Consider the following 24,308-nt stretch of genomic DNA (forward strand, 5'->3'; position numbering starts at 1 on the left):
TTCACTGTCACTTTATCCCCACCTCCTTCACTGTCACTTTATCCCCACCTCCTTCACTGTCACTTTATCCCCACCTCCTTCACTGTCACTTTATCCCCACCTCCTTCACTGTCACTTTATCCCCACCTCCTTCACTGTCACTTTATCCCCACCTCCTTCACTGTCACTTTATCCCCCCCTCCTTCACTGTCACTTTATCCCCACCTCCTTCACTGTCACTTTATCCCCACCTCCTTCACTGTCACTTTATCCCCACCTCCTTCACTGTCACTTTATCCCCACCTCCTTCACTGTCACTTTATCCCCCACCTCCTTCACTGTCACTTTATCCCCACCTCCTTCACTGTCACTTTATCCCCACCTCCTTCACTGTCACTTTATCCCCACCTCCTTCACTGTCACTTTATCCCCACCTCCTTCACTGTCACTTTATCCCCCACCTCCTTCACTGTCACTTTATCCCCACCTCCTTCACTGTCACTTTATCCCCACCTCCTTCACTGTCACTTTATCCCCACCTCCTTCACTGTCACTTTATCCCCACCTCCTTCACTGTCACTTTATCCCCACCTCCTTCACTGTCACTTTATCCCCACCTCCTTCACTGTCACTTTATCCCCACCTCCTTCACTGTCACTTTATCCCCACCTCCTTCACTGTCACTTTATCCCCACCTCCTTCACTGTCACTTTATCCCCACCTCCTTCACTGTCACTTTATCCCCACCTCCTTCACTGTCACTTTATCCCCCACCTCCTTCACTGTCACTTTATCCCCACCTCCTTCACTGTCACTTTATCCCCACCTCCTTCACTGTCACTTTATCCCCACCTCCTTCACTGTCACTTTATCCCCACCTCCTTCACTGTCACTTTATCCCCACCTCCTTCACTGTCACTTTATCCCCACCTCCTTCACTGTCACTTTATCCCCACCTCCTTCACTGTCACTTTATCCCCACCTCCTTCACTGTCACTTTATCCCCACCTCCTTCACTGTCACTTTATCCCCACCTCCTTCACTGTCACTTTATCCCCCACCTCCTTCACTGTCACTTTATCCCCACCTCCTTCACTGTCACTTTATCCCCACCTCCTTCACTGTCACTTTATCCCCCACCTCCTTCACTGTCACTTTATCCCCCACCTCCTTCACTGTCACTTTATCCCCCACCTCCTTCACTGTCACTTTATCCCCACCTCCTTCACTGTCACTTTATCCCCACCTCCTTCACTGTCACTTTATCCCCACCTCCTTCACTGTCACTTTATCCCCACCTCCTTCACTGTCACTTTATCCCCACCTCCTTCACTGTCACTTTATCCCCACCTCCTTCACTGTCACTTTATCCCCACCTCCTTCACTGTCACTTTATCCCCACCTCCTTCACTGTCACTTTATCCCCACCTCCTTCACTGTCACTTTATCCCCACCTCCTTCACTGTCACTTTATCCCCACCTCCTTCACTGTCACTTTATCCCCACCTCCTTCACTGTCACTTTATCCCCACCTCCTTCACTGTCACTTTATCCCCCACCTCCTTCACTGTCACTTTATCCCCACCTCCTTCACTGTCACTTTATCCCCACCTCCTTCACTGTCACTTTATCCCCACCTCCTTCACTGTCACTTTATCCCCACCTCCTTCACTGTCACTTTATTCCCCACCTCCTTCACTGTCACTTTATCCCCACCTCCTTCACTGTCACTTTATCCCCACCTCCTTCACTGTCACTTTATCCCCACCTCCTTCACTGTCACTTTATCCCCACCTCCTTCACTGTCACTTTATCCCCACCTCCTTCACTGTCACTTTATCCCCACCTCCTTCACTGTCACTTTATCCCCACCTCCTTCACTGTCACTTTATCCCCACCTCCTTCACTGTCACTTTATCCCCACCTCCTTCACTGTCACTTTATCCCCCACCTCCTTCACTGTCACTTTATCCCCCACCTCCTTCACTGTCACTTTATCCCCACCTCCTTCACTGTCACTTTATCCCCACCTCCTTCACTGTCACTTTATTCCCCACCTCCTTCACTGTCACTTTATCCCCACCTCCTTCACTGTCACTTTATCCCCACCTCCTTCACTGTCACTTTATCACCCCCACCTCCTTCACTGTCACTTTATCCCCACCTCCTTCACTGTCACTTTATCCCCACCTCCTTCACTGTCACTTTATCCCCACCTCCTTCACTGTCACTTTATCCCCACCTCCTTCACTGTCACTTTATCCCCACCTCCTTCACTGTCACTTTATCCCCACCTCCTTCACTGTCACTTTATCCCCACCTCCTTCACTGTCACTTTATCCCCACCTCCTTCACTGTCACTTTATCCCCACCTCCTTCACTGTCACTTTATCCCCACCTCCTTCACTGTCACTTTATCCCCACCTCCTTCACTGTCACTTTTCCCACCTCCTTCCTGTCACTTTATCCCCACCTCCTTCACTGTCACTTTTTCCCCACCTCCTTCACTGTCACTTTATCCCCCACCTCCTTCACTGTCACTTTATCCCCACCTCCTTCACTGTCACTTTATCCCCACCTCCTTCACTGTCACTTTATCCCCACCTCCTTCACTGTCACTTTATCCCCACCTCCTTCACTGTCACTTTATCCCCCACCTCCTTCACTGTCACTTTATCCCCACCTCCTTCACTGTCACTTTATCCCCACCTCCTTCACTGTCACTTTATCCCCACCTCCTTCACTGTCACTTTATCCCCACCTCCTTCACTGTCACTTTATCCCCACCTCCTTCACTGTCACTTTATCCCCACCTCCTTCACTGTCACTTTATCCCCACCTCCTTCACTGTCACTTTATCCCCACCTCCTTCACTGTCACTTTATCCCCACCTCCTTCACTGTCACTTTATCCCCACCTCCTTCACTGTCACTTTATCCCCACCTCCTTCACTGTCACTTTATCCCCACCTCCTTCACTGTCACTTTATCCCCACCTCCTTCACTGTCACTTTATCCCCCACCTCCTTCACTGTCACTTTATCCCCACCTCCTTCACTGTCACTTTATCCCCACCTCCTTCACTGTCACTTTATCCCCACCTCCTTCACTGTCACTTTATCCCCACCTCCTTCACTGTCACTTTATCCCCACCTCCTTCACTGTCACTTTATCCCCACCTCCTTCACTGTCACTTTATCCCCACCTCCTTCACTGTCACTTTATCCCCACCTCCTTCACTGTCACTTTATCCCCACCTCCTTCACTGTCACTTTATCCCCACCTCCTTCACTGTCACTTTATCCCCACCTCCTTCACTGTCACTTTATCCCCACCTCCTTCACTGTCACTTTATCCCCACCTCCTTCACTGTCACTTTATCCCACCTCCTTCACTGTCACTTTATCCCCACCTCCTTCACTGTCACTTTATCCCCACCTCCTTCACTGTCACTTTATCCCCACCTCCTTCACTGTCACTTTATCCCCACCTCCTTCACTGTCACTTTATCCCCACCTCCTTCACTGTCACTTTATCCCCACCTCCTTCACTGTCACTTTATCCCCACCTCCTTCACTGTCACTTTATCCCCACCTCCTTCACTGTCACTTTATCCCCCACCCTCCTTCACTGTCACTTTATCCCCACCTCCTTCACTGTCACTTTATCCCCACCTCCTTCACTGTCACTTTATCCCCACCTCCTTCACTGTCACTTTATCCCCACCTCCTTCACTGTCACTTTATCCCCACCTCCTTCACTGTCACTTTATCCCCACCTCCTTCACTGTCACTTTATCCCCACCTCCTTCACTGTCACTTTATCCCCACCTCCTTCACTGTCACTTTATCCCCACCTCCTTCACTGTCACTTTATCCCCACCTCCTTCACTGTCACTTTATCCCCACCTCCTTCACTGTCACTTTATCCCCACCTCCTTCACTGTCACTTTATCCCCACCTCCTTCACTGTCACTTTATCCCCACCTCCTTCACTGTCACTTTATCCCCACCTCCTTCACTGTCACTTTATCCCCACCTCCTTCACTGTCACTTTATCCCCACCTCCTTCACTGTCACTTTATCCCCACCTCCTTCACTGTCACTTTATCCCCACCTCCTTCACTGTCACTTTATCCCCACCTCCTTCACTGTCACTTTATCCCCACCTCCTTCACTGTCACTTTATCCCCACCTCCTTCACTGTCACTTTATCCCCACCTCCTTCACTGTCACTTTATCCCCACCTCCTTCACTGTCACTTTATCCCCACCTCCTTCACTGTCACTTTATCCCCACCTCCTTCACTGTCACTTTATCCCCACCTCCTTCACTGTCACTTTATCCCCACCTCCTTCACTGTCACTTTATCCCCACCTCCTTCACTGTCACTTTATCCCCACCTCCTTCACTGTCACTTTATCCCCACCTCCTTCACTGTCACTTTATCCCCACCCTCCTTCACTGTCACTTTATCCCCCCCCTCCTTCACTGTCACTTTATCCCCACCTCCTTCACTGTCACTTTATCCCCACCCTCCTTCACTGTCACTTTATCCCCACCTCCTTCACTGTCACTTTATCCCCACCTCCTCACTGTCCTTTCCCACTGTCACTTTATCCCCACCTCCTTCACTGTCACTTTATCCCCACCTCCTTCACTGTCACTTTATCCCCACCTCCTTCACTGTCACTTTATCCCCCACCTCCTTCACTGTCACTTTATCCCCACCCTCCTTCACTGTCACTTTATCCCCACCTCCTTCACTGTCACTTTATCCCCACCTCCTTCACTGTCACTTTATTCCCCACCTCCTTCACTGTCACTTTATCCCCACCTCCTTCACTGTCACTTTATCCCCACCTCCTTCACTGTCACTTTATCCCCACCTCCTTCACTGTCACTTTATCCCCACCTCCTTCACTGTCACTTTATCCCCACCTCCTTCACTGTCACTTTATCCCCACCTCCTTCACTGTCACTTTATCCCCCACCTCCTTCACTGTCACTTTATCCCCACCTCCTTCACTGTCACTTTATCCCCACCTCCTTCACTGTCACTTTATCCCCACCTCCTTCACTGTCACTTTATCCCCACCTCCTTCACTGTCACTTATTATCCCCCACCCTCCTTCACTGTCACTTTCATCCCCACCTCCTCACTGGTCACTTTCATCCCCACCTCCTTCACTGTCACTTTATCCCCACCTCCTTCACTGTCACTTTATCCCCACCCCCTTCCCCTGTCACTTATCCCCACCTCCTTCACAGTCACTTTATCCCCACCTCCTTCACTGTCACTTGATCCCCACCTCCTTCACTGTCACTTTATCCCCCACCTCCTTCACTGTCACTTTATCCCCACCTCCTTCACTGTCACTTTATCCCCACCTCCTTCACTGTCACTTTATCCCCACCTCCTTCACTGTCACTTTATCCCCACCTCCCACTGTCACTTTATCCCCCACCTCCTTCACTGTCACTTTATCCCCCACCTCCTTCACTGTCACTTTATCCCCCACCTCCTTCACTGTCACTTTATTCCCCACCTCCTTCATTGTCACTTTATTCCCCATACCCCCTTCATCTAGCAATGTGGCTACAAGCTACAATTATTCAAGCCAGCGCTGCAGTCTAGGCCACCTGTTTGGAACTGGCCAAATATGATTTTCACAAATTAAGTTGTGTTAGGAGCAGGCAAGCTGGTTTGATCACATGCTGTCATTACCTGTGACATCTGCATTATACTGTGTACCGTGACTGTGCCACAAAGCAAAGTAGTTGTGAAACAGAATGCAAAAATATTGGCTTGTGAATAAGATAATTCTTTCACAGTATAGCCTACAGTTAAGCTATTAACAAATTAAACTAGAAATTAATTAAATCATGATTATATATAAATCTTAATTGGAGAAATATAATACAGAACATATAGAAAAAATGTGACTATACTTTGGGTTGTTTACACAGGTAAATAACAATTACAAGAGAATTTCTTGTGCAATTCTTAAAACATGCTGAAGCCACAGTTAACTTTCAAACAATATGGAAAGTTAGAAATGTTGGACTATCATATACAATTCTCAGGTTTGAGACAATTCCATAAGAGTTCCTTTGAGGCAATTTTTTTTTCAAGGTAGAGTCTCATTCTAGTCTAAGCTGACTGGGTATTCACAATTCACTATGTAGTCTCAGGGTGACCTTGAACTCGCGGCGATCCTTCTACCTCCGCCTCCCGAGTGCTGGGACTAAAGGCGTATGCCACCATGCCTGGCAATTCTTCAGAGAAATATTTGGGCAAAACATAGTAACACCTAAGAAAAGCCACGGGAACAACCCGTCTTCCAAATAATAACAAAAAGTTCTTTCAAGTCGGGCGTGGTGGCGCACACTTTTAATCCCAGCACTGAGGCAGAGGCAGGAGGATCGCAGTGGGTTCAAGGCCATTCTGAGATTACACAGCGAATTCCAGTTCGGCCTGGGCTAGAGTGAGACCCACTTCAAATAAAGAAGTTCTTTGCACATTCTATGTGAATCATCTACCACTTTGGCCATTCTGACTCCAGGCTTGACCATGAGTTCATGCCACCCTCCAGTTATCCAGTGGCGGATAAGCGACCTTCTTCAGAGACTCCTTTCCAGGGCTGATGTGCCCATCCGCCAGCTGTTGGGCTTTTGTGGTTCTCACCTGTGACAGCAAGTGGCCCCACTTTAGGTGGTGCTCCGCCCAGAAGCTATTCTATTCACTTTAGGTGGTGCTCCGCCCAGAAGCTATTCTATTCACTTTAGGTGGTGCTCCGCCCAGAAGCTATTCTATTCACTTTAGGTGGTGCTCCGCCCAGAAGCTATTCTATTCACTTTAGGTGGTGCTCCGCCCAGAAGCTATTCTATTCACTTTAGGTGGTGCTCCGCCCAGAAGCTATTCTAATTGAAGAATAATGTCTGAGGTGGGAGTACCAACAACAGATCAGGCCCACATGTGAGGTGACAGCAAAGGACCAGCGTGACTACGGAGGTTTTGCCCCAGGATGAACCTCATTTGTAAGAGTAACCCTGCGAACGTTCTTGCCTCCCACACTCCTTTATAGATGCCCACAACTGTCTCTATAGCAACGTGACCGTGCGTCACTCCCACTCGATTCACCTTTCCGTAAGAGTGGCTATTAAAGACTTGTTTCTACCGATTGTTTCTGCTTTTCCTAAATCTTGACACAGTTCTATTCCCAGTTTGGATCATTTTATCATTCTGACACTAATACAATTCGGCCAATGTACTAGATCTCAAAAGGGGCCTTTTTTTTTTTTTTTTTGTTATAGACTTTTGTCTTGTGGGGAAAAAAAGAACAACAATAAAACTAACCTGAAAAAATATCACTCTTTATGATGATTGGTGGGAATCCAGTGTGAATATGGTCACCAAAAACTTCACCCTTAATGCAACACTTAGTCTCAAGCATCAACAGTAACCATGATCGAAAAGTGTCTCCTGGGCTGGAGGGGTGGCTTAACAGCTTAGGCGCTTGCCTGCGAAGCCTAAGGACCCACGTTCAACTCTTCAGGTCCCAAGTAAGCCAGATGCACAGTGACACAAGCGCAGAAGGTCACACACGCACACAAGAGGGAACACACGTCTGGAGTTCAACTGCCATGGCTAGAGGCCCTGGCTGCCAATAATCTCTCCCCCTCTCTCTCTCTCTCTCTCTCTCTCTCTCACACACACACACACTAACACACCAACATTCGTTCTCTCTCTCATGCACACACAAACATTATAAGAACAGGCAGTCTTTTGGGATTGCCTCAAAAAAAGTGTCTCCGATGATTTGCAAATTGCATACCACTCCTGAGGTAGGAAACACATCACTGATACTTCCGTCAGCTTCCCACGCTACAGTTACACGACCATAGGTTCCTTTCAAGCGTTCAACATTCAAGGTTACCAGGCTATCTTGCTCCATCTCCTCCACTTGCTTATGCAGTGAGCTCTGAGAAAGAAAAATATACAGCAAGTCACAAGGAGTTACCTGAAATTACCTAAGTCATGTTTACGCCATGCTTCTGTGCATTTGCAAACAATACTAAGCACCACGAAACAGCAGGTCTAAACCAAGAGGCCCGCGGTCACACACTGCCAAGCATTTTGGCGGAGGCGTATCATCCCAGACAGCAGCCAGGAGGATCACAAGGGCACGGTTAGCCCGGGACCACATAAAGACAGCACCTCCAAGACCAAAAAATAAATAACCAACAAAAGATGTTTCTTTAATAGCATTAGTTTATGTGTTTGCTTTCCTGCTATAGTTTTCAATTTTTTTTCAATATACATGTGTCATTTTTATATTCAGCATGTTTCTTTCTTAAAGACAATGCTCGCCATGAAAAAGTTTGTAGAACAGTAACTTTCTAAGCCTCTGTCTCCTATCAATATGTAAAAGTTAGGACTATATGGTCTTCACTGTCTCATCCAACTGCGAAAATGTCAGGAAAATTAAGATACACTCTGATCATTTGCAAATGTCTCTCAAGTTTAAATTCATATCCCTGAAATGTTTCTACAAGCTGATTTGTTTCCATGGATAATGCTTTATTCATAGTTCATGATCTTTTAGGCTGTTTTATCCCCACCAGAATTATGCTTTTATTTTATGATTTTTTTCTCCTTACCTATCCTTCCTAATCACTTTCCTTTGTTTCAAAGTAATTATCACTCTGACTGTGTCATTCTTAACTGAACCCATGCACCATACCTCTCGTCAGCCATTTAGCAAACTTTTCTCTAAAATGAGCATTTCGGAGCTGAAGGGATTACTTAGTGGTTAAGGTGCCTGCCTGTAAAGCCAAAGGACCCAGGTTCAATTCCCTAGGACTCATATAAGCCAGATGCACAAGGTGGTGCATGCCTCTGGAGTTCATTGGCAGCAGCTAGAGCCCTGGCGTGCCCATTCTCTCTGTCTCTGTCTCTGTCTCTGTCTCTCTCTCTCTCAAATGAATAAATAATAATAAAATGAATACTTCAGATAATCCCATCTTAAAACTGCCTTGGTATCTCAATATATAACAAGGCAAAATACATGGAAGCTAACAGTTCATTTTATCTTTCCAGTAAGATATTTTCAAGTCTTATTACTATGGTCATACAAAGAACTCCTTCCTTTCTTTTTCCTTTTCTCTTTTTCCTATCTTCCCTCCTCCCTTTATCCTTCTCTCCCCACCTTTCCTTTTGAGACAGAATCTTATTAGCCAAGGCTGTCCTCAAACTTGCTATGTAAGGAAGGAAGACCTTGGACACCTAATCCTCCTGCCTCCACCTCTTGTGTTCGGTTATATGCATGCACCACCCACACCCAGTTCATGCAGTGCTGGGGATTGAACCCAGGGCTTCCTGCAAGCCAAGAAAGCACTCTTTTAACTAAGCTACGTTCATAGCTCTTCCCCATTAATTTTCTAACAATGATGAAAGTTCCCATTTAGAATGCTAGCTACAAGTTAAGCTCCTATCCATTAGCAGCATTTTACATGGTTTTTTAATATGTGCAGATGCTACAAAGTAATGAAATTTTGCCCAAGGCAAGCAAACATTCCCAAAGAAAATATTTTACTTCAAAATTATCCTTATCACTTATTTAGAAAAGGCACCCCCCAAAAAACTGTGGCTGTATGCCTTCCATTAGGAAGAACTGGTAAAATAAGGTGTGCAGCCAGAAGACGTTTAAGAAATTCTCTCAACTGGGTGTGGTGACACACGCCTTTAATCCCAGCACTTGGGAAGCAGAGGTAGGAGGAGCGCCATGAGTTCGAGGCCACCCTGAGACTACAGAGTGAATTCCAGATCAGCCTGTGCTAGAGTGAGACCCTACCTCAAAAAACAAAAACAACAACAAAAACAAAAAGAAAAGAAAAGAAATTCTCTTCATTTACTAAACTTCACCTTGGAAGAGGGTTGTTCAGACATAAGAGTCCTATACTGAGGAATTTTATTGAAGGGACTGAAGAAACCCCGAATCTTTCTCCCTGGCCAGGATGAAACCACAGGGATTTCACACAACAAGAATGGATTTGGAACAGGCCTGCAAAGGGAAATCTACCTACCAACTGAGCAGTGGGGTTTGCCCCGGACCTACAGCAAGCCTTCAGGAGACAAGAGCTATTGGCTCCCAGGTTCCTTCCTCAGGAACCCCAGCTCTGCCCTCATGTCTGTCTGTGGCCCGAGGAGACCCCATGAACGCTTTCTTCCCTCACTGCACCATGGCACGTCTCCCTGGTGTGCACCAGGTACTTTACACCGCTACAAACAGAACGGCTTCCCAGATCCTCCGCATTGTAAATCCAGTGAACGGAAAGTGAAGAGAGACAAATGACACAGCACGAGGAGCCATGAGAAAGGAAAGCGGGGGCTGGAGAGACGGCTCAGCGGTTAAGGCATTTGCCTGCGAAGCCTAAGGACCCAAGTTCGATTCTCCAGGTCCCATGTAAGCCAGATGCTCATGGGGGCGTATGCATCTGGAGTTCATTTGCAGTGGCTAGAGGCCCTGGCGCACCAATTCTCTCTCTCTTTCTCTCTCTCTCTCTCTCTCTCTCTCATTCTCTCCCCATCTGTCCCTAATAAATAAATAACTAAAAATTAAAACGTCTTTAAGAAGGAGGAGGAGGAGGAGGAAAGCGGGGTGGGAAGGTACCAAGTAAGCACTCGGTGACATGAACAGTCCTGAGGAGTCACTGGGATTCCAGATCCTCAACCCAAGGCCCTTGCTGATGGCTCCTCTGTCTTCACATGTGCACGTAACTCACTCCTTCATCCCCTCCAAGCCTTGGCCCTTCTGTCACTCTCCCCATTTGATACCTTTTATTTCCCCACCTACAACCTCAGCACCTTCCTCACAAGGCCCCTGCCTTCACTGTACTTCTCTGCAGCACTCACCAGCAGGAGACATGTGACATCTTTTCTTACGTCTTCACTTACTGCTGGCCTCCCTGTACTCCCTCGAAGGTCATGCTGCGTTAGGATAGAGCCCCCAGTACAATGCCAGGACCACTGTAGCGCTTACTAGCTATCTGCTACATCAACAAACAATGGTCCAGTGGGGCTGAAGAGATGGCTTGGCAGTTAAGGCACTTGATTGCAAAGCCAAAGGATCCAGGTTTGATTCCCCAGGACCCACATAAGCCAGATGCACAAGGTGGCACATGTGTCTGGAGTTCCTTTCAGTGGCTAGAGGCTCCTGGTGTGCCCATTCTGTTTCTCTATCTGCTTCTCTCTCTTTCTCTCTCTGTCTCTCTCTCTCTCTCTCTCTCTCTCTCTCTCTCTCTCTCTCTCTCTCTCTCTCTCCCTCCCAAATATATAAATAAAAATTAAATAACACTTATTTTAAAAAAATGGTCCAGTGACTGGCATTCTTGCCCAGCTCTGACCAATGAGCCTTAAAGATTCTAGATGTTTCAAGAAATTTCTCCTTCAATTAAAATATCATCCAGAGCATCACACTGTCACTGACTGGACAGAAATAGGCAGGTGGTAGTCCCAACAACAGCATGAGCCTTCCAGCAGAGATGGCAGAGCCGTGCGCCACGTGACAATGGACAAGAGGCCTGCAACCCACTAACTCCAATGTTCACCTTCCCTGTGGGTGAGCGGCCAGTGTCCAAGCTGATTTGATCCTGGGTTTTCCATCGAGACAAAGGCATCTACATGCACTTAACGTGCACATAACTGTAAGTCCAGGCCCGCATCTCAACCTGTGTGTGACACAACACAGGGTGGAGGATAGCTGGAATCTTCTCGTGATCACGCTCTGGTTTAAAAACAAGGCTGAGGGCTGGAGAGATGGCTTAGGATGGGTTAAGTGCTTGCCTGTGAAGCCTAAGGACCCTGGTTAGAGGCTCAATTCCCCAGGACCCACAATAGCCAGATGCACAAGGGGGCACATGTGTCTGGAGGTCGTTTGCAGTGTCTGGAAGCCCTGGCGAGCCCATTCTCTCTCTCTCCCTCCTCCCCCCCTTTCTCCCTCCTTTCTTCTCTCTCTCTCTCCCCCTCCCCTCCCCTCTCTTGCTCTCAAAAAAATTTAAAAAGACAACAATGCTGAAAACAAAGCCAAGTGACTGATACAAAATCAACTAGTAATCATCTGGCTAATGTGGGTCCTGGGGAATCGAACCTGTGTCCTTTGGTTTTCCAGGCAAACTCCTTAACTGCTAAGCCATCCCTCCAGCGACCCCCCAACTAGTAATATTTCATATTCAAGTCATGAAAACAGAAGGCTGCCCCATCCAGCCCATTGCATACATTGATAAATCGCAGAGTGTGAGTGGAACGCAGAGCTGGGGGAGAAAGAGCGCCAGTGGAAGGGGGTGAAGCCGCAGACTCTCAAAGTACGACCCGCTCGCGGAGGGCTCGTGAATCGTAACTCGTAGTACCGCCCGTAACGAACTTGAACTTGTGACGTGTTCACGGCCGTTTACCTGAGCAAAGGCTATGACCCCGTATGCATCATCGTTAGGCGGAACGGTGATTCTCACGTGACCACTGGCGCCGAGCTCTGCCCCGCCTCGGGGGTTTTTCAGCTGGACTCTGAAGGATTCTTCTTCTTCCGGAACTGTGTCGTCAAGGATAGTCACTGCGATGGTAGCTTCTCTGTCGCCAGGTTCAAACAGCAGTTCGCCTGAACTACATAAGAAGTGCGTGCAAAACACGGCAGTGACAATCAGGGAGCCTGGCAAGCACAGCAGGGTGCTTGCGACACTCACCGCACCGAGTCAGGTTGGGAAAAGTCACGACACTGTACCAACAAAATTTCTACTCAAAATATTCATACGATATGATGAACTTTGTCACTCCCACAGACAGGAATACTAAACAAATTTCTGGCTTATTAATATCTCATATTTCATATGAGAGTTACATAAATTTTATATAAGATTCCATCACCTAAACATAGACAGGTGATGCCATGCAAACTTGCAGCTGACATAAAAACACTGAACACAGAAGTCAGCCAATTAATTGGTCTGCTTATCAGAATGTGTTTCTGCAGAAATGTGGAGAGCTGGCGACGGTGATGCCATGTTAGGAGCCTTAAGGACAGCTGAGGTCATTAAGGTCCCTGAAAATGGCTACGACACCTGAATGTTAAAGCATTTTTATAAGATTAAGTTTTAATGTAACTTGCTCTAAGTTTAATGAAAGCTAACAATAAATTGTATGTTAAAAAAAAAAAAACTTAACACAGGGTAGTGTGCTTACCTGGGAATAAAGTCAGACTGGCTGGAGATGTAGGCCAGCTCATATAAATGTGAGTGGGGGGTTCCCACCACAGCAATCAAATTCTTGCTTGAGTTAAGCGACTTCACTGTGACAGAAGCTGCATCGTGAGCAGAAGGAGCTTCCAGAACAAAAGAGAACTGATGCTGCTCTGACTTCCAACAGTAAAGAGCAGATGATTCTTGACCGGAGAGAAATATGTGTGCTGGGAAGAGGCAAGAAAGGACAAGTCTGCAGCGTAAACTGTTACCACAAACGCTCTGTCCACAGGTCGAAGGCACACGTTTCCAACACACAAAGCTTCATGTTGATTTCTGAAGTCGGTAAATATAATTAAATTTTTACATTTTTATCTATTTATTTATTCCAGAGACAGAGAAAGAAGCAGATAGAGAGAGAATGGGTGCACCAAGGCCCTCAGCCACTGTAAACAAATGCCAGATGCACGCATCACCTTGTGCATCTGGATTACGTGGGTCCTGGGGAAATCGAACCTGGGTCCTTTGGCTTTGCAGGCAAGTGCCTTAACTGCTATGCCATCTCTCCAGCCGAAGGGCAAGTAACTTTTGAGTGTTGTGAATTGACAAATCATTTTTATAGTGTCCCCAAATCTGTTTAATAAAATTGAAACCACAAGCTAATAGATTGTTTTCACAGATGCCAGTGACTACTGAAAAGACTCAAACTCATAAAAGTGCTGAGAAAAAGGGACAGTGGACTGGAGAGATGGTTTAGCAGTTAAGGTGCTGGCCTGCAAAGACAAAGGACCCAGGTTCATTTCACCAGTACCCATGTAAGTCAGATGCACAAGGTAGTGCAGGATGTGTCTGGAGTTTGTTTGCAGTGGCTAGAGGCCCTTTCTGTCTCTATCTCTTTCTCCCAAGTAAATAAATGAAATTTGGGGCTGGAGAGATGGCTTAGCAGTTAAGCGCTTGCCTGTGAAGCCTAAGGACCCTAGTTTAAGGCTTAATTCCCCAGGACCCACGTTAGCCAGATGCACAAGGGAGCACACACATCTGGAGTTCGTTCGCAGTGGCTAGAAGCCCTGACACACCCATTCTCTCTCTCTCTTTCTCTCTATCTGCCTCTTTCTCTCTGTCACTCTCAAATAAATAAATAAATAAAAGTTTTTAAAAAAAGAATAATAAATGAATTTTTTTTATAAAAAGGCAACACTTCTGTTCCACCCACCAAGGCTCCGGGGCCATGGTGGAAGAAGACTTGGAAAGCACTAAGAGCCAAAGGATGGGGCGCAGGGCTCAGGACGTCTGTCTTCCACACAGGGGGTGGCCATTGCGTTCATGGCCTCACAGCGGCTGTCATGACCTGCTCAGGACTGGGAGCGAGGGCAAGGGGAAAGGATTCGAAGGGACTATGATCAAAACACATTTTTTCCATATATAAAAATTGACAATAGAAGAACTAGGTTGATTTCACCCACTCCCACCTTCTCATGGGCAAGAGTTCCCTGTGTACTCTCTTCTGCCCTTCTTTTAATCTAATAAAATCTCTCTAAACCTTGAAAATAAAATTAGAAAACTAAAAATTTCTAAACACAAACAAAAACACAGAATGGATTTTGGATTCTTTTGTATCTACCTATATATTTACTTAAAAGTAGGATTCTTAAGTTTAAAAAAATACCCATTGCCAGGTGTGGTGGCACAAACCTTTAATCCCAGCACTTGGGAGGCAGGGGTAGGAGGATCACTGTGAGTTCGAGGCCACCCTGAGACTACATAGTGAATTCCAGGTCAAACTGAGCTACAGTGAAACCCTACCTCGAAAAACAAAAACAAAAACAACAACGACAAAAAAAAAAAAAAATTATCTTTCCACTTTTATGAGATAAATGCCTCACTTTGTTATTTTGGTTTTCAAGACAGGGTCTTGCTCTAATCCAGGCTGACCTAGAATTTACTATGTTGTCTCAGGGTGGACTCAAACTCACAGCAATTATTCTACCTCTGCCTTCCAAATGCTAGGATTAAAGGCATGCACCACCATGCCCAGCTGAATTTTCTTTTTCAATCATGACCTATGTGAATTTACAATCAAAAGATGTAACAAGTATAAACAAAAAATTTTTAACAAAAAATATTCTTTGGCTGGAGAAACAGCTGAGCAGTTAAGGCACATGCTTGCAAAGCCCAAGGACCCAGATTTGATTCTCCAGGTCCCATGTAAGCCAGGTGCACATGGTAGCACGTACATCTGGAGTTCATTTGCAGTGGCTACAGGCCATGGTGGGCCCATTCTCTCTGTGTCTCACTCCTTCTGTGTCTTTAATAAATAAATTAAAATTTAAAAACATTTTTAATTCTTAAAAATCTTATGCCATATTTACATTAGTATAGAACTTAACATATTACTATAAGGTATTCCCATTTGTAATTGTAAGGTATAGGGAATGCTCTATCTAGGTAGTCTTTGATATAATTTAATAATTAACTTAGGCTGGATATTTATTGATCTTTGAATTTAACATTTAAATATTAAGTAGAGACAAAATCCTTTTTATTTGAAAATTTATTCAAGATATTTATAACTAGTCCAAAAGGATTATGAGCAAATTTATGACACTTTAAATATACTCTGCCAGAGTTTATGAAATGTTATCAGGAAATCATACATTCATTAGTTCAAAGCAGTGCACATATTTTCATCTACAGAAATTGTGAAGGAATAAAGTTTAGTACTCTGTGTATATATAACACTAAACAGTCTTCAGACATAAATGGAGTTGGGGGATGAGGAACCACAGGGAAACATGTTCAGATCTGACCACTGATGAAAACACACTGGACATAAACATACTAGTTAAGACAAAGCAGGCGATGACATCACATATGAATCTAGAAAGCTAGAGTCTCTTCTGGATGAGAAAGGTTAGCCCACAGGGTACAGTGGGAGCCATTACATGCTTGATATTACCTATCAAGAAGTCCTAGCATGGCCAGAATACCTGGTAAGCTGTGTCCTCAGAACAGACATGGGCTCTGGAGCAAGGAAATGAATAAAGATTCTGCTAAAAGACCAAGACAATGTATCTGCTTCCTAAGGCATCATGGAAGCGTTCTGAGAGCTGGGGAGGGGAGAGGTCTACACATCAGAGCTCACATGGCCTAGCAGACATGAGATGTACAGGTCATGTGACAATAAGACGCTTCTTATTTCCAGCTGTCTCGGGCTCCCTTCTACACTGGATGCAGAGACTGTGGATGAAGCCCAAGTCTGGGACAGTAGAGAGGGATGGATAAGTGTCTCTGCAGCAGCCCACAGAGTTCTGAGAGTTAAGTGACGTGATAAAGGGCTAGAACAGGATCTGGGACATAATAAACGTTCAACAAGTATTAACGGTAGATTTCCCTATGTCCTGACTCCATTGCCTATGTATACTTTAAAAAAAATAGGCTGGGGGCTACCGAGATGGCTTAGTGGTTAAGCACTTGCCTGTGAAGCCTAAGGACCCCGGTTCAAGGGTCACATGTATCTGGAGCTCATTTGCAATGACTAGAGGCCCTAATGTGCCCGTTCTCTCTCTCTGCCTCTTTCTCTCTGTCTGTTGTTCTCAAATAAATAAATAAATAAAAATAAAGCAGAAACAATTTTTTAATAGGCTGGAAAAGAGTCAACTTGAGGACACCTTCCTCACACTTTCTTAGTCATTCCATCTTGACCTGCAATAAAATGACTTTCTGCACTTATGAACTCCTGATGTATATCTGCAATTAATGGTGTTATTCTACATTCCAACCAGAAATTTTTACTCAAAGACATCCCAAATGTATTGTCTGCAAGCCAAGCACACCATCTCTGCCTGTAAAATACTGGTCCTCAAGCCAGGCGTGGTGGTGCACGCCTTTAGTCCCAGCACTCGGGAGGCAGAGGTAGGAGAATCACCATGAGTTTGAGGTCACCCTGAGACCACACAGAGAATTCCAGGTCAGCCAGAGCTAAAGTGAGACCCTACCTCGAAAAAAAAAAAAAATACTGTTTCTTGGACTAGAGAGATAGCTTAGTGGATAAACTGCTTGCCTGCAAAGCCTCAAGAACTCATGCTCAAATGTCCAGGTCCCACGTAGTCAGAGGCACCGTGACGCCAGCATGCAATGTCGCACATGTGCCACAGGAGGTGCAAGCATCTGGACTTTGTCCACAGCTGGCATGCCCATTCCTCCCCCGACCCCGCAAATAAAAATAAAAATAAACCTGGTCCTGTCTCCTATGAGCACCACAATAGTTACAGTACCATCCACAGCTGCAGAGATGAGGGCTGTTCCTTGACAGCTTCTCTCACCTGCGCCTACCTGTAACTGACCACCACCCCACATGGATTTGACTGTCATTATCTTCTGAAGTAGTATACTTTGGCTTTCCACCTGCAATGCCGATATTCAAACTTCTCCCATCAAATCGAGTAACTCTAGTCTGAAGTATGAAATGAGCATCTATGGTGTTTTAACACATCTTCTAAAACTTCTATGCTTTTCTATCACAAGATCAGAAAGCTTCCCTTTCAAAAAAGTCTCTCTGTCTCTCTCTCTCATAGTCCTCCCTCCCTCCCTCCCTGTCTCTCTCTTCCCTCTCTCCATCATGAGTGGCACTATACTTTTAGAGTAAAGATCTATCTATCTAACCTCTGGTCAAACCCTATGCCGCATTCCCTCACCACCCACATTTCAACCACACTGGCTTCTTTCCAGTCCTTCATAAAAAGCACGTTCGCTGCCGCCACCGACTTCTCTGCCGTTCCTTTTGGCTAGAGAGCGAGTCATTCTCAGCTCCGTCTCCCTCACTCCGCCTCAACCAACAGTCCTCAACGTGAGTCCTCTGCAGGCCAAGTCCTCTCCACTTCATGTTATGACAGCATCTCACTCCTTTCTTTCATGGAAGTCATCTGTTCGTAGCTATAAACTTGTATGCATGTAGCCAGATAGATAAATAGATGGACAGACGGACGCTCTTTTCTTACTATACATTACACTTTTTCACAGCAGGTACTACATGTGATTTTTGTTTACCTGTGTTTCCCAGGGTCTCACAATGCTTGACATGTTTTAAAAAAAGCTCTATTAATTAACAAAGGAGCCAAGGAAAAGGACAAAATAAGTTTATAAATCCTTGTGATCTTTGTCAATTTATTTTTCCTCCTTCATTCACAGAAATCAGTCAACACCCAAAACCCCCAATCAAGCCACTAAGCATAAATGTGTGAACCCATAGTCCAGGCTATAATGCAATATTTTTAATAAAATATTTGACACATACAAAATAAGAAAGCCCTTGAACATAATTTAATGCGTAATTTCAGCTTTCAGAAGACTTATAATAAGCTACTCTAAGTAATTACCTACAAGCCTTTCATACTTCTCAACTTCAAGTCACAGAAACAAAAGGAATAAAGAGAACTCACAATAGGTCCCTTCATAAAACCTCTGGCAGAGTTTCCAAAAAAAAATTCTTTTAGAAAGTATGCCTATTATACTTTAAAAAAAAAATCTTTAAAAGAAATTCTATAACTTCAATTAACAGCCCATCCAGGCAGCACACTTCCTCCTCAAAAACACCCATTAGGCAACTATTGTGCGTAGTACTAAGTGACTCCAGCAGACAGTGTGAGTCCACTTGAAAACCTTTTGCAAAAGAGATACAGAAATTGAGAAGACCTGAAATTAAATAAGAAAGAGACATGAACTGAAGAAATAATGAAAAATATGTAATTTATTCAGCAAATCAAAAGTCAGTCGCACTGCCCATCACAGAGAGTGTCACAACACATGACCTGCGTCTACGTGGGCACGCGGCAAGGGTGAGCGGCCCCGGGACGGGCAAGTCTCTGGTGGAGAGCGAAGACAGTGTGGAGGCTGGAAAGCCATGCGACAGTCAGAAGGGTGGTCTTAGAGGATGTGCTGTGAATATACGGCTAAGGAGGAAATAGAAAGAAATAGGTGCAAAATACCATTAGATCAAAAGAAATTTATTTTAAAAAATGAGAGGAGAGAAATTTGTGACTCCTGCTCAATGGCTGATAGGCCTTTAAGTGGACAGTCCTAAAGGTCACAATGTCTACTAGCAAAAGCAGAGATTAGGGCATCTCCCAGGACAACTGTTAAGAGCACACGCCTACAGATTTGTGCTAAATTTTCATCTCCTCAACATTACTCACTCTGTGCATCTTAATTCCGTGAGTTCATTTATCCCCAGGCATCAATGCCTCTGAAATTTAAATGCCTGGTTCCCTCCTAATTCCACCCCCATGTCCCTAACCTCCTGAGAGTGTTCCTACATCACCTTAAACCAGCAACACCTAGAACTAAGATGATCACTATTTCCAATAAAGGCATTTTCCCTGCAGCCTTTCTTAATTTCAGGATTACTCTCCTTCCAATTGCCAAGGGCTGATATTTTGCTACTCATATCTGAACAGTCACAAATCCTCCTTACTGTTCATACCCACATTCTCTTGTCCACAATAATCTTCATTTCTAAACTCTTACCCTAGCATGGGGCCCTCTTCATCCATCACCTCCACAGTGCAAGATATTTCATCCATAATATCTCACCCATGATTGTGGCTGAATTGTCAAGCAGAGCTTTGGTCAGCGTGGGCAGCTAAAATGTCTTTATGGACTTCTCTGCCTCAGGCATGCTCAGAGGGTGATCGTGGAACTACTAAGAGTCCAGGAGGTACTTTTAGAGAATCTATGATATCAAAACTATTTGCACAGTAATACTGCTTGTCTCCTTCACCATCAACCTTTCCCTAAGTGCAACAGAGTTCATGTGACCAGTAAAATTATAACTGAATGAATGCAATGCAGATATGAGAATCCAGTATAGAAAGACAAATGCTGCCTGGTCCCATTTTATACAAACTAAGTTTCCTTTATGTGAAAGATCATAAATATTCAGATTTCAGAGTTTTTCAGATTTTGGAATATTAACATGTATATGAAATGTATTGAGAAAGAGATTTGAATCTAAACCAAAACCCAGTGTTTCTCACACATCACACCTATCCTGGCTGAAGATAATCTTATGGAATATTTTAATAATTTTTGTACTGAAGACAAAGTTTTATTGGGTCATAGTTTTCCACTATAGCTCCATTTCAGATTTCAGAATTTCACACCAGGCATGTTTAACCTGCGTACAGACTGTTAAATAGTTGAACTCATGGAAAAATAAACTACAGTGCTTGTTGCCAGGGACTGAGGTGTAGGGGAGGGGAGGCTGTTAGCTGAAGGATGCACACTGTCAGCTATAGACACATTCTGGAAGTCATGTAGAGCACAGTAACTATAATTACAAATGATGCATCATGTATTTGAAAGTTGCTCAAAAAGAGTAAATATTAACTATTATCATACATATGAAATGATAAGTCAAGTGGCTTGATAGGGCAATCATGACACAGTACATATGCATATCATAGCATCATAATGCCACACATTAAATATATATAGTGTTTATGTAACACTATGCTAGAAAGCAACTGAAAAAAGTAAGCTAATAAATTTAAAGGAAAAGATAATATAGATATGATCTAATAATCCAAACATTAAAAGATAGTTTCATGAATTAAATAAAAAATATCTTTTTAACAAATGGGTTTGTTTTGACAAACGTTTTTAAATAAAATATATTTATAAGCCACAACAATGTTGTGATTTTTAAATAAATTAATAAATAAACTTTAAGCTGGGTGTGGTGGTACATGCTTTTAATCCCAGCAGTCGAGAGGCAGAGGTAGGAGGATCACCATGAGTTTGAGGCCACCCTGAGACTGAACTTGGTGAATTCAGGTCAGCCTGGGCTTGAGTGAAACCCTACCTCGAAAAACCAAAATAAATAAATAAAAAAACTTTTAAATTCCTCAGTTTTAATTTCTTTTTTTAATATCTAATTTATTTATTTACTTGCTTATTTAGGAAAATGAGAGGAGAGAAGACGGGTGTCCCAGGGCCTCCTGCCACTGTAAGTGAACTCTAGATGCATGTGCCACTTTGCGCATCTGACTGTGTGAGTGCTGGGAACCCAAACCCAAGCCAGTGGCTTTGTAAACAAGCACTGTTAACCGCTGAGCCGGATCCCCAACCCCTGTTTCAATTTCTAATAAGATAAATATCAATAGATAAAACTCACACAAATAAGAATACTTTGATGTCCTCAGATGTTTAAGAATGAACACCTCCTAAGACATAATGTCTGAACGCGCTAGGACAATCTGAACAGGGGTATGGTCTACCTTTCTCTTCAGACTCCAGAGGGGTGGTTCTCCACCCTCCCCTCCAACATGTTCCAACCAAGTTCTCTGCCACCAACTCTTCCCTCCACGGGTGGTGTTCTGAGTGCCACATTCACTTCCGCTGCCTGCTTCCTCTGCTCATCCCTGGCCCCTGCATTCACTACAGCTCAGCTCCCCAGTCCACACATACCTCATGACCACTCCAATTCCACCCGTCACGGAGCAAAAGGTACTGGTCCTCTACCCAGAGTTAGTATAATTTCCTTGCTTCCTAAACAAGCATGAAGGCTTTAAATAGCACGGAATTCTTCACTTTACTCACAACAGTGGCTCAGATATGATACTTAAACAGTAGATCTGTGCTGGTTTCACATGTCAGTCTTTTAAAGGCAGAGCTCGGATTAATCCAGACCTGCCTGTGGCACTCCCTGAGCTTGGTCTGCCAGGTCCTCTGGGCGTCTCAACAGGATTGTGTGCCCCTGAAGAACAATAGCACCCACCACACCAAATGTCCTCAACTCATTCTCCTAATTGTCCCTGGTTCACACAAGTAAGTCCCTGCTGCCCCGGAAGGAATGCCACAAGCCTCCCGATGGCAGGAATACCACAGAGGCTCACCAGCCGACTTTGCTTCTGAAGTCAGTGATGTGAAATGCTACTGATGGCCCTTGTGTGGGTTAAAATGCAGAGAGGGGATTTCAAATGGTAGGGGTGTGTTGGGAGAGTGAAGTCACACAGCAGGATCCTTACAGCCATTGTCTGACTTTTCAAAAGAACGGTAAATATAAATATTTGCTGTCTCCTTCTACATATTTTATGTGTGTATATTTACTATCACTCTTCATTTTAAACCAGACCATAGACAACAAACAAGACTATATGATTTATTTTTCTTCATTTGTATTTTACTCACTCTTATTATTCGCAAGTACAGTGTCTATCTTTAAAGTATCAACCTACCTAAAATTCCAGAACTTCCAGAATGGTGATTATAAAGCCCTTGACTTTACTCTCCCATTAAAATTCCTAGTTGCTGGCAACATAGCATTGTATCTAATTTAAATGAGAATGAAATTATCCTGAGTCCTAAACTGCCATCAGGACTGAGAGCAGTGGAAAAGTCCTTACCTATTCCAGAGGCTGGTGTGAAGGAATGGATTCTGTTAGCAGCAAAAGGTAGAGACTGAAAATATCTGAAAGAAGACTGTCCCATCTCCCAGATGTAAATATCAATTGAATTCTGATCTCCTATGATTAAGAAACAAAAATCAAATCTTAGGCAAAACATATAAATAAATAAAATTATAAGAATAAAGTGATAAAACTGTAAAAATACTAAGTTCAACTTAAGAAACAAATTGCTCCAGAATCCATCTATTTAAACAGTAATACAACGTAGTAATGAACACGTCTAAAAACCTTTGTATTTATTACAGAAGTGTAATGTGACCAGCCATTAACGAGGAAGAAAAGATGCAAAGAAAATACTTCATTTTGGGGCACTGATAAAATTTTATAAAGGATAAGAAAACATACTCCTAATGCAAAGACTATTTTGAACCAGTCATATCAAAAGTTGTTAGACATTACTGACACTATAAATTATCCATGAAATCTCAGGTAGAATCATATAAAAATTATAAATGTTTGCACATTGTATATAAAATCCTTTTAAAACTTTTCACTTCTTTATCTACCCCAATTTTACATTTCTATAACTCAACTGGTGATTCAGAGCATGACAAGATTATAGGTATGCTGCTATTTTTTTCAAAATCCATTTACAATTGGCAGTTAATACTTATCAATCAAAAAGCAGTCTGTGAACTAGTAAAAAAGCAGAACCTTCCGTATAGAACATACAACACAAATACTGAATGATTTGGGTAATAGCTGTACAGATATTACAAACACTATCTCCTCACCTAAAGACATATTTTTGGCAAAGATTAAGTAAATATCATCGCCTGACGACAAGGCCTCAACTTGCGTTGTCCCGCTTATCAGCACTTCTTGAAAGTTAACAAACTGACTGCCCGACCACCTGAATAAAAGGGCATTCCGTCGGGCACTCGCTTGGGAAATGGCGAGGAAAACGCTGCTCCCTCTGCTGAACGGGGCCACGGCCAGCACGCCACGCACAGGGAGCGTCTGATGCACGGCAAAGCTGCTTCCACTCCACTTGAAGACCTGTACAAGATGCGTGAACACAAAACCCTTCATGTGCAGAAATTCAGCACTTGCAAGATTTAGAAAAAGCCATGTGTCTGTTCTCAGGGATCCCTAAATGTACTTAGGAGATACCTTCATGAATGGGAAGGTAACGACATCAATGCTTTCTGCGTGCGTGCATGCGTGCGTAAGTACGTAAGTAAAAATGAATGAGAGACATGATCTGAAAAGATATCAGTATAAAATATGCATCAGGGGCTGGAGAGATGGCTTAGCAGTTAAGAGCCTGCCTGTGAAGCCTAAGGATCCCGGTTTGAGGCTCGATTCCCCAGGACCCACGTTATCCAGCCAGATGCACAAGGGGGCACAGGCGTCTGGAGTTTGTTTGCAGTAGCTGGAGGCCTCTGGTGTGCCCATTCTGTCTGTCTGTTTCCCTCTCTCTCTCTCTCCCTCTCTCTCTCTCTCTCTCTCTCTCTCTCTCTCTCTCTCTCTCTCTCTCTGCCTCTTTCTCTGTCTGTCACTCTCAAATAAATAAGAAATTAAAATAAAATAAAATAAAATATGCATCAGGATAGTGGAAGTGGAAAACCAGAAAAAGGAAAGAACTGAGTAAAATATGCAAGCCTTGGAATTGAATATAAAGCTATTGATGT

At 44.2% G+C, this 24,308-nt stretch overlaps 1 protein-coding gene and 1 non-coding gene across 2 annotated transcripts in view; one reads left to right on the plus strand and one right to left on the minus strand.

The window, feature by feature from the left end:
* Window positions 1-24,308, minus strand: part of Adgrv1 (adhesion G protein-coupled receptor V1) — a 535,418-nt gene that overhangs the window by 392,682 nt on the left and 118,428 nt on the right. Inside the window, exons 48-52 of the mRNA XM_045133393.1 lie at window positions 23,409-23,673; window positions 22,612-22,731; window positions 13,215-13,437; window positions 12,434-12,638; window positions 7,816-7,962 (exon numbers count right to left, since the gene is read on the minus strand). Of these exons, the coding sequence (XP_044989328.1) occupies window positions 7,816-7,962; window positions 12,434-12,638; window positions 13,215-13,437; window positions 22,612-22,731; window positions 23,409-23,673 (960 nt within the window). The remainder of the gene's footprint in view (window positions 1-7,815; window positions 7,963-12,433; window positions 12,639-13,214; window positions 13,438-22,611; window positions 22,732-23,408; window positions 23,674-24,308) is intronic.
* Window positions 12,964-13,092, plus strand: LOC123454961. The gene has a single exon (XR_006633600.1). It is a non-coding gene; the product is annotated as a small nucleolar RNA SNORA33 (small nucleolar RNA).

Source organism: Jaculus jaculus, chromosome 14 (assembly GCF_020740685.1).
Source record: "Jaculus jaculus isolate mJacJac1 chromosome 14, mJacJac1.mat.Y.cur, whole genome shotgun sequence".
NCBI classification, from domain to species: domain Eukaryota; kingdom Metazoa; phylum Chordata; class Mammalia; order Rodentia; family Dipodidae; genus Jaculus; species Jaculus jaculus.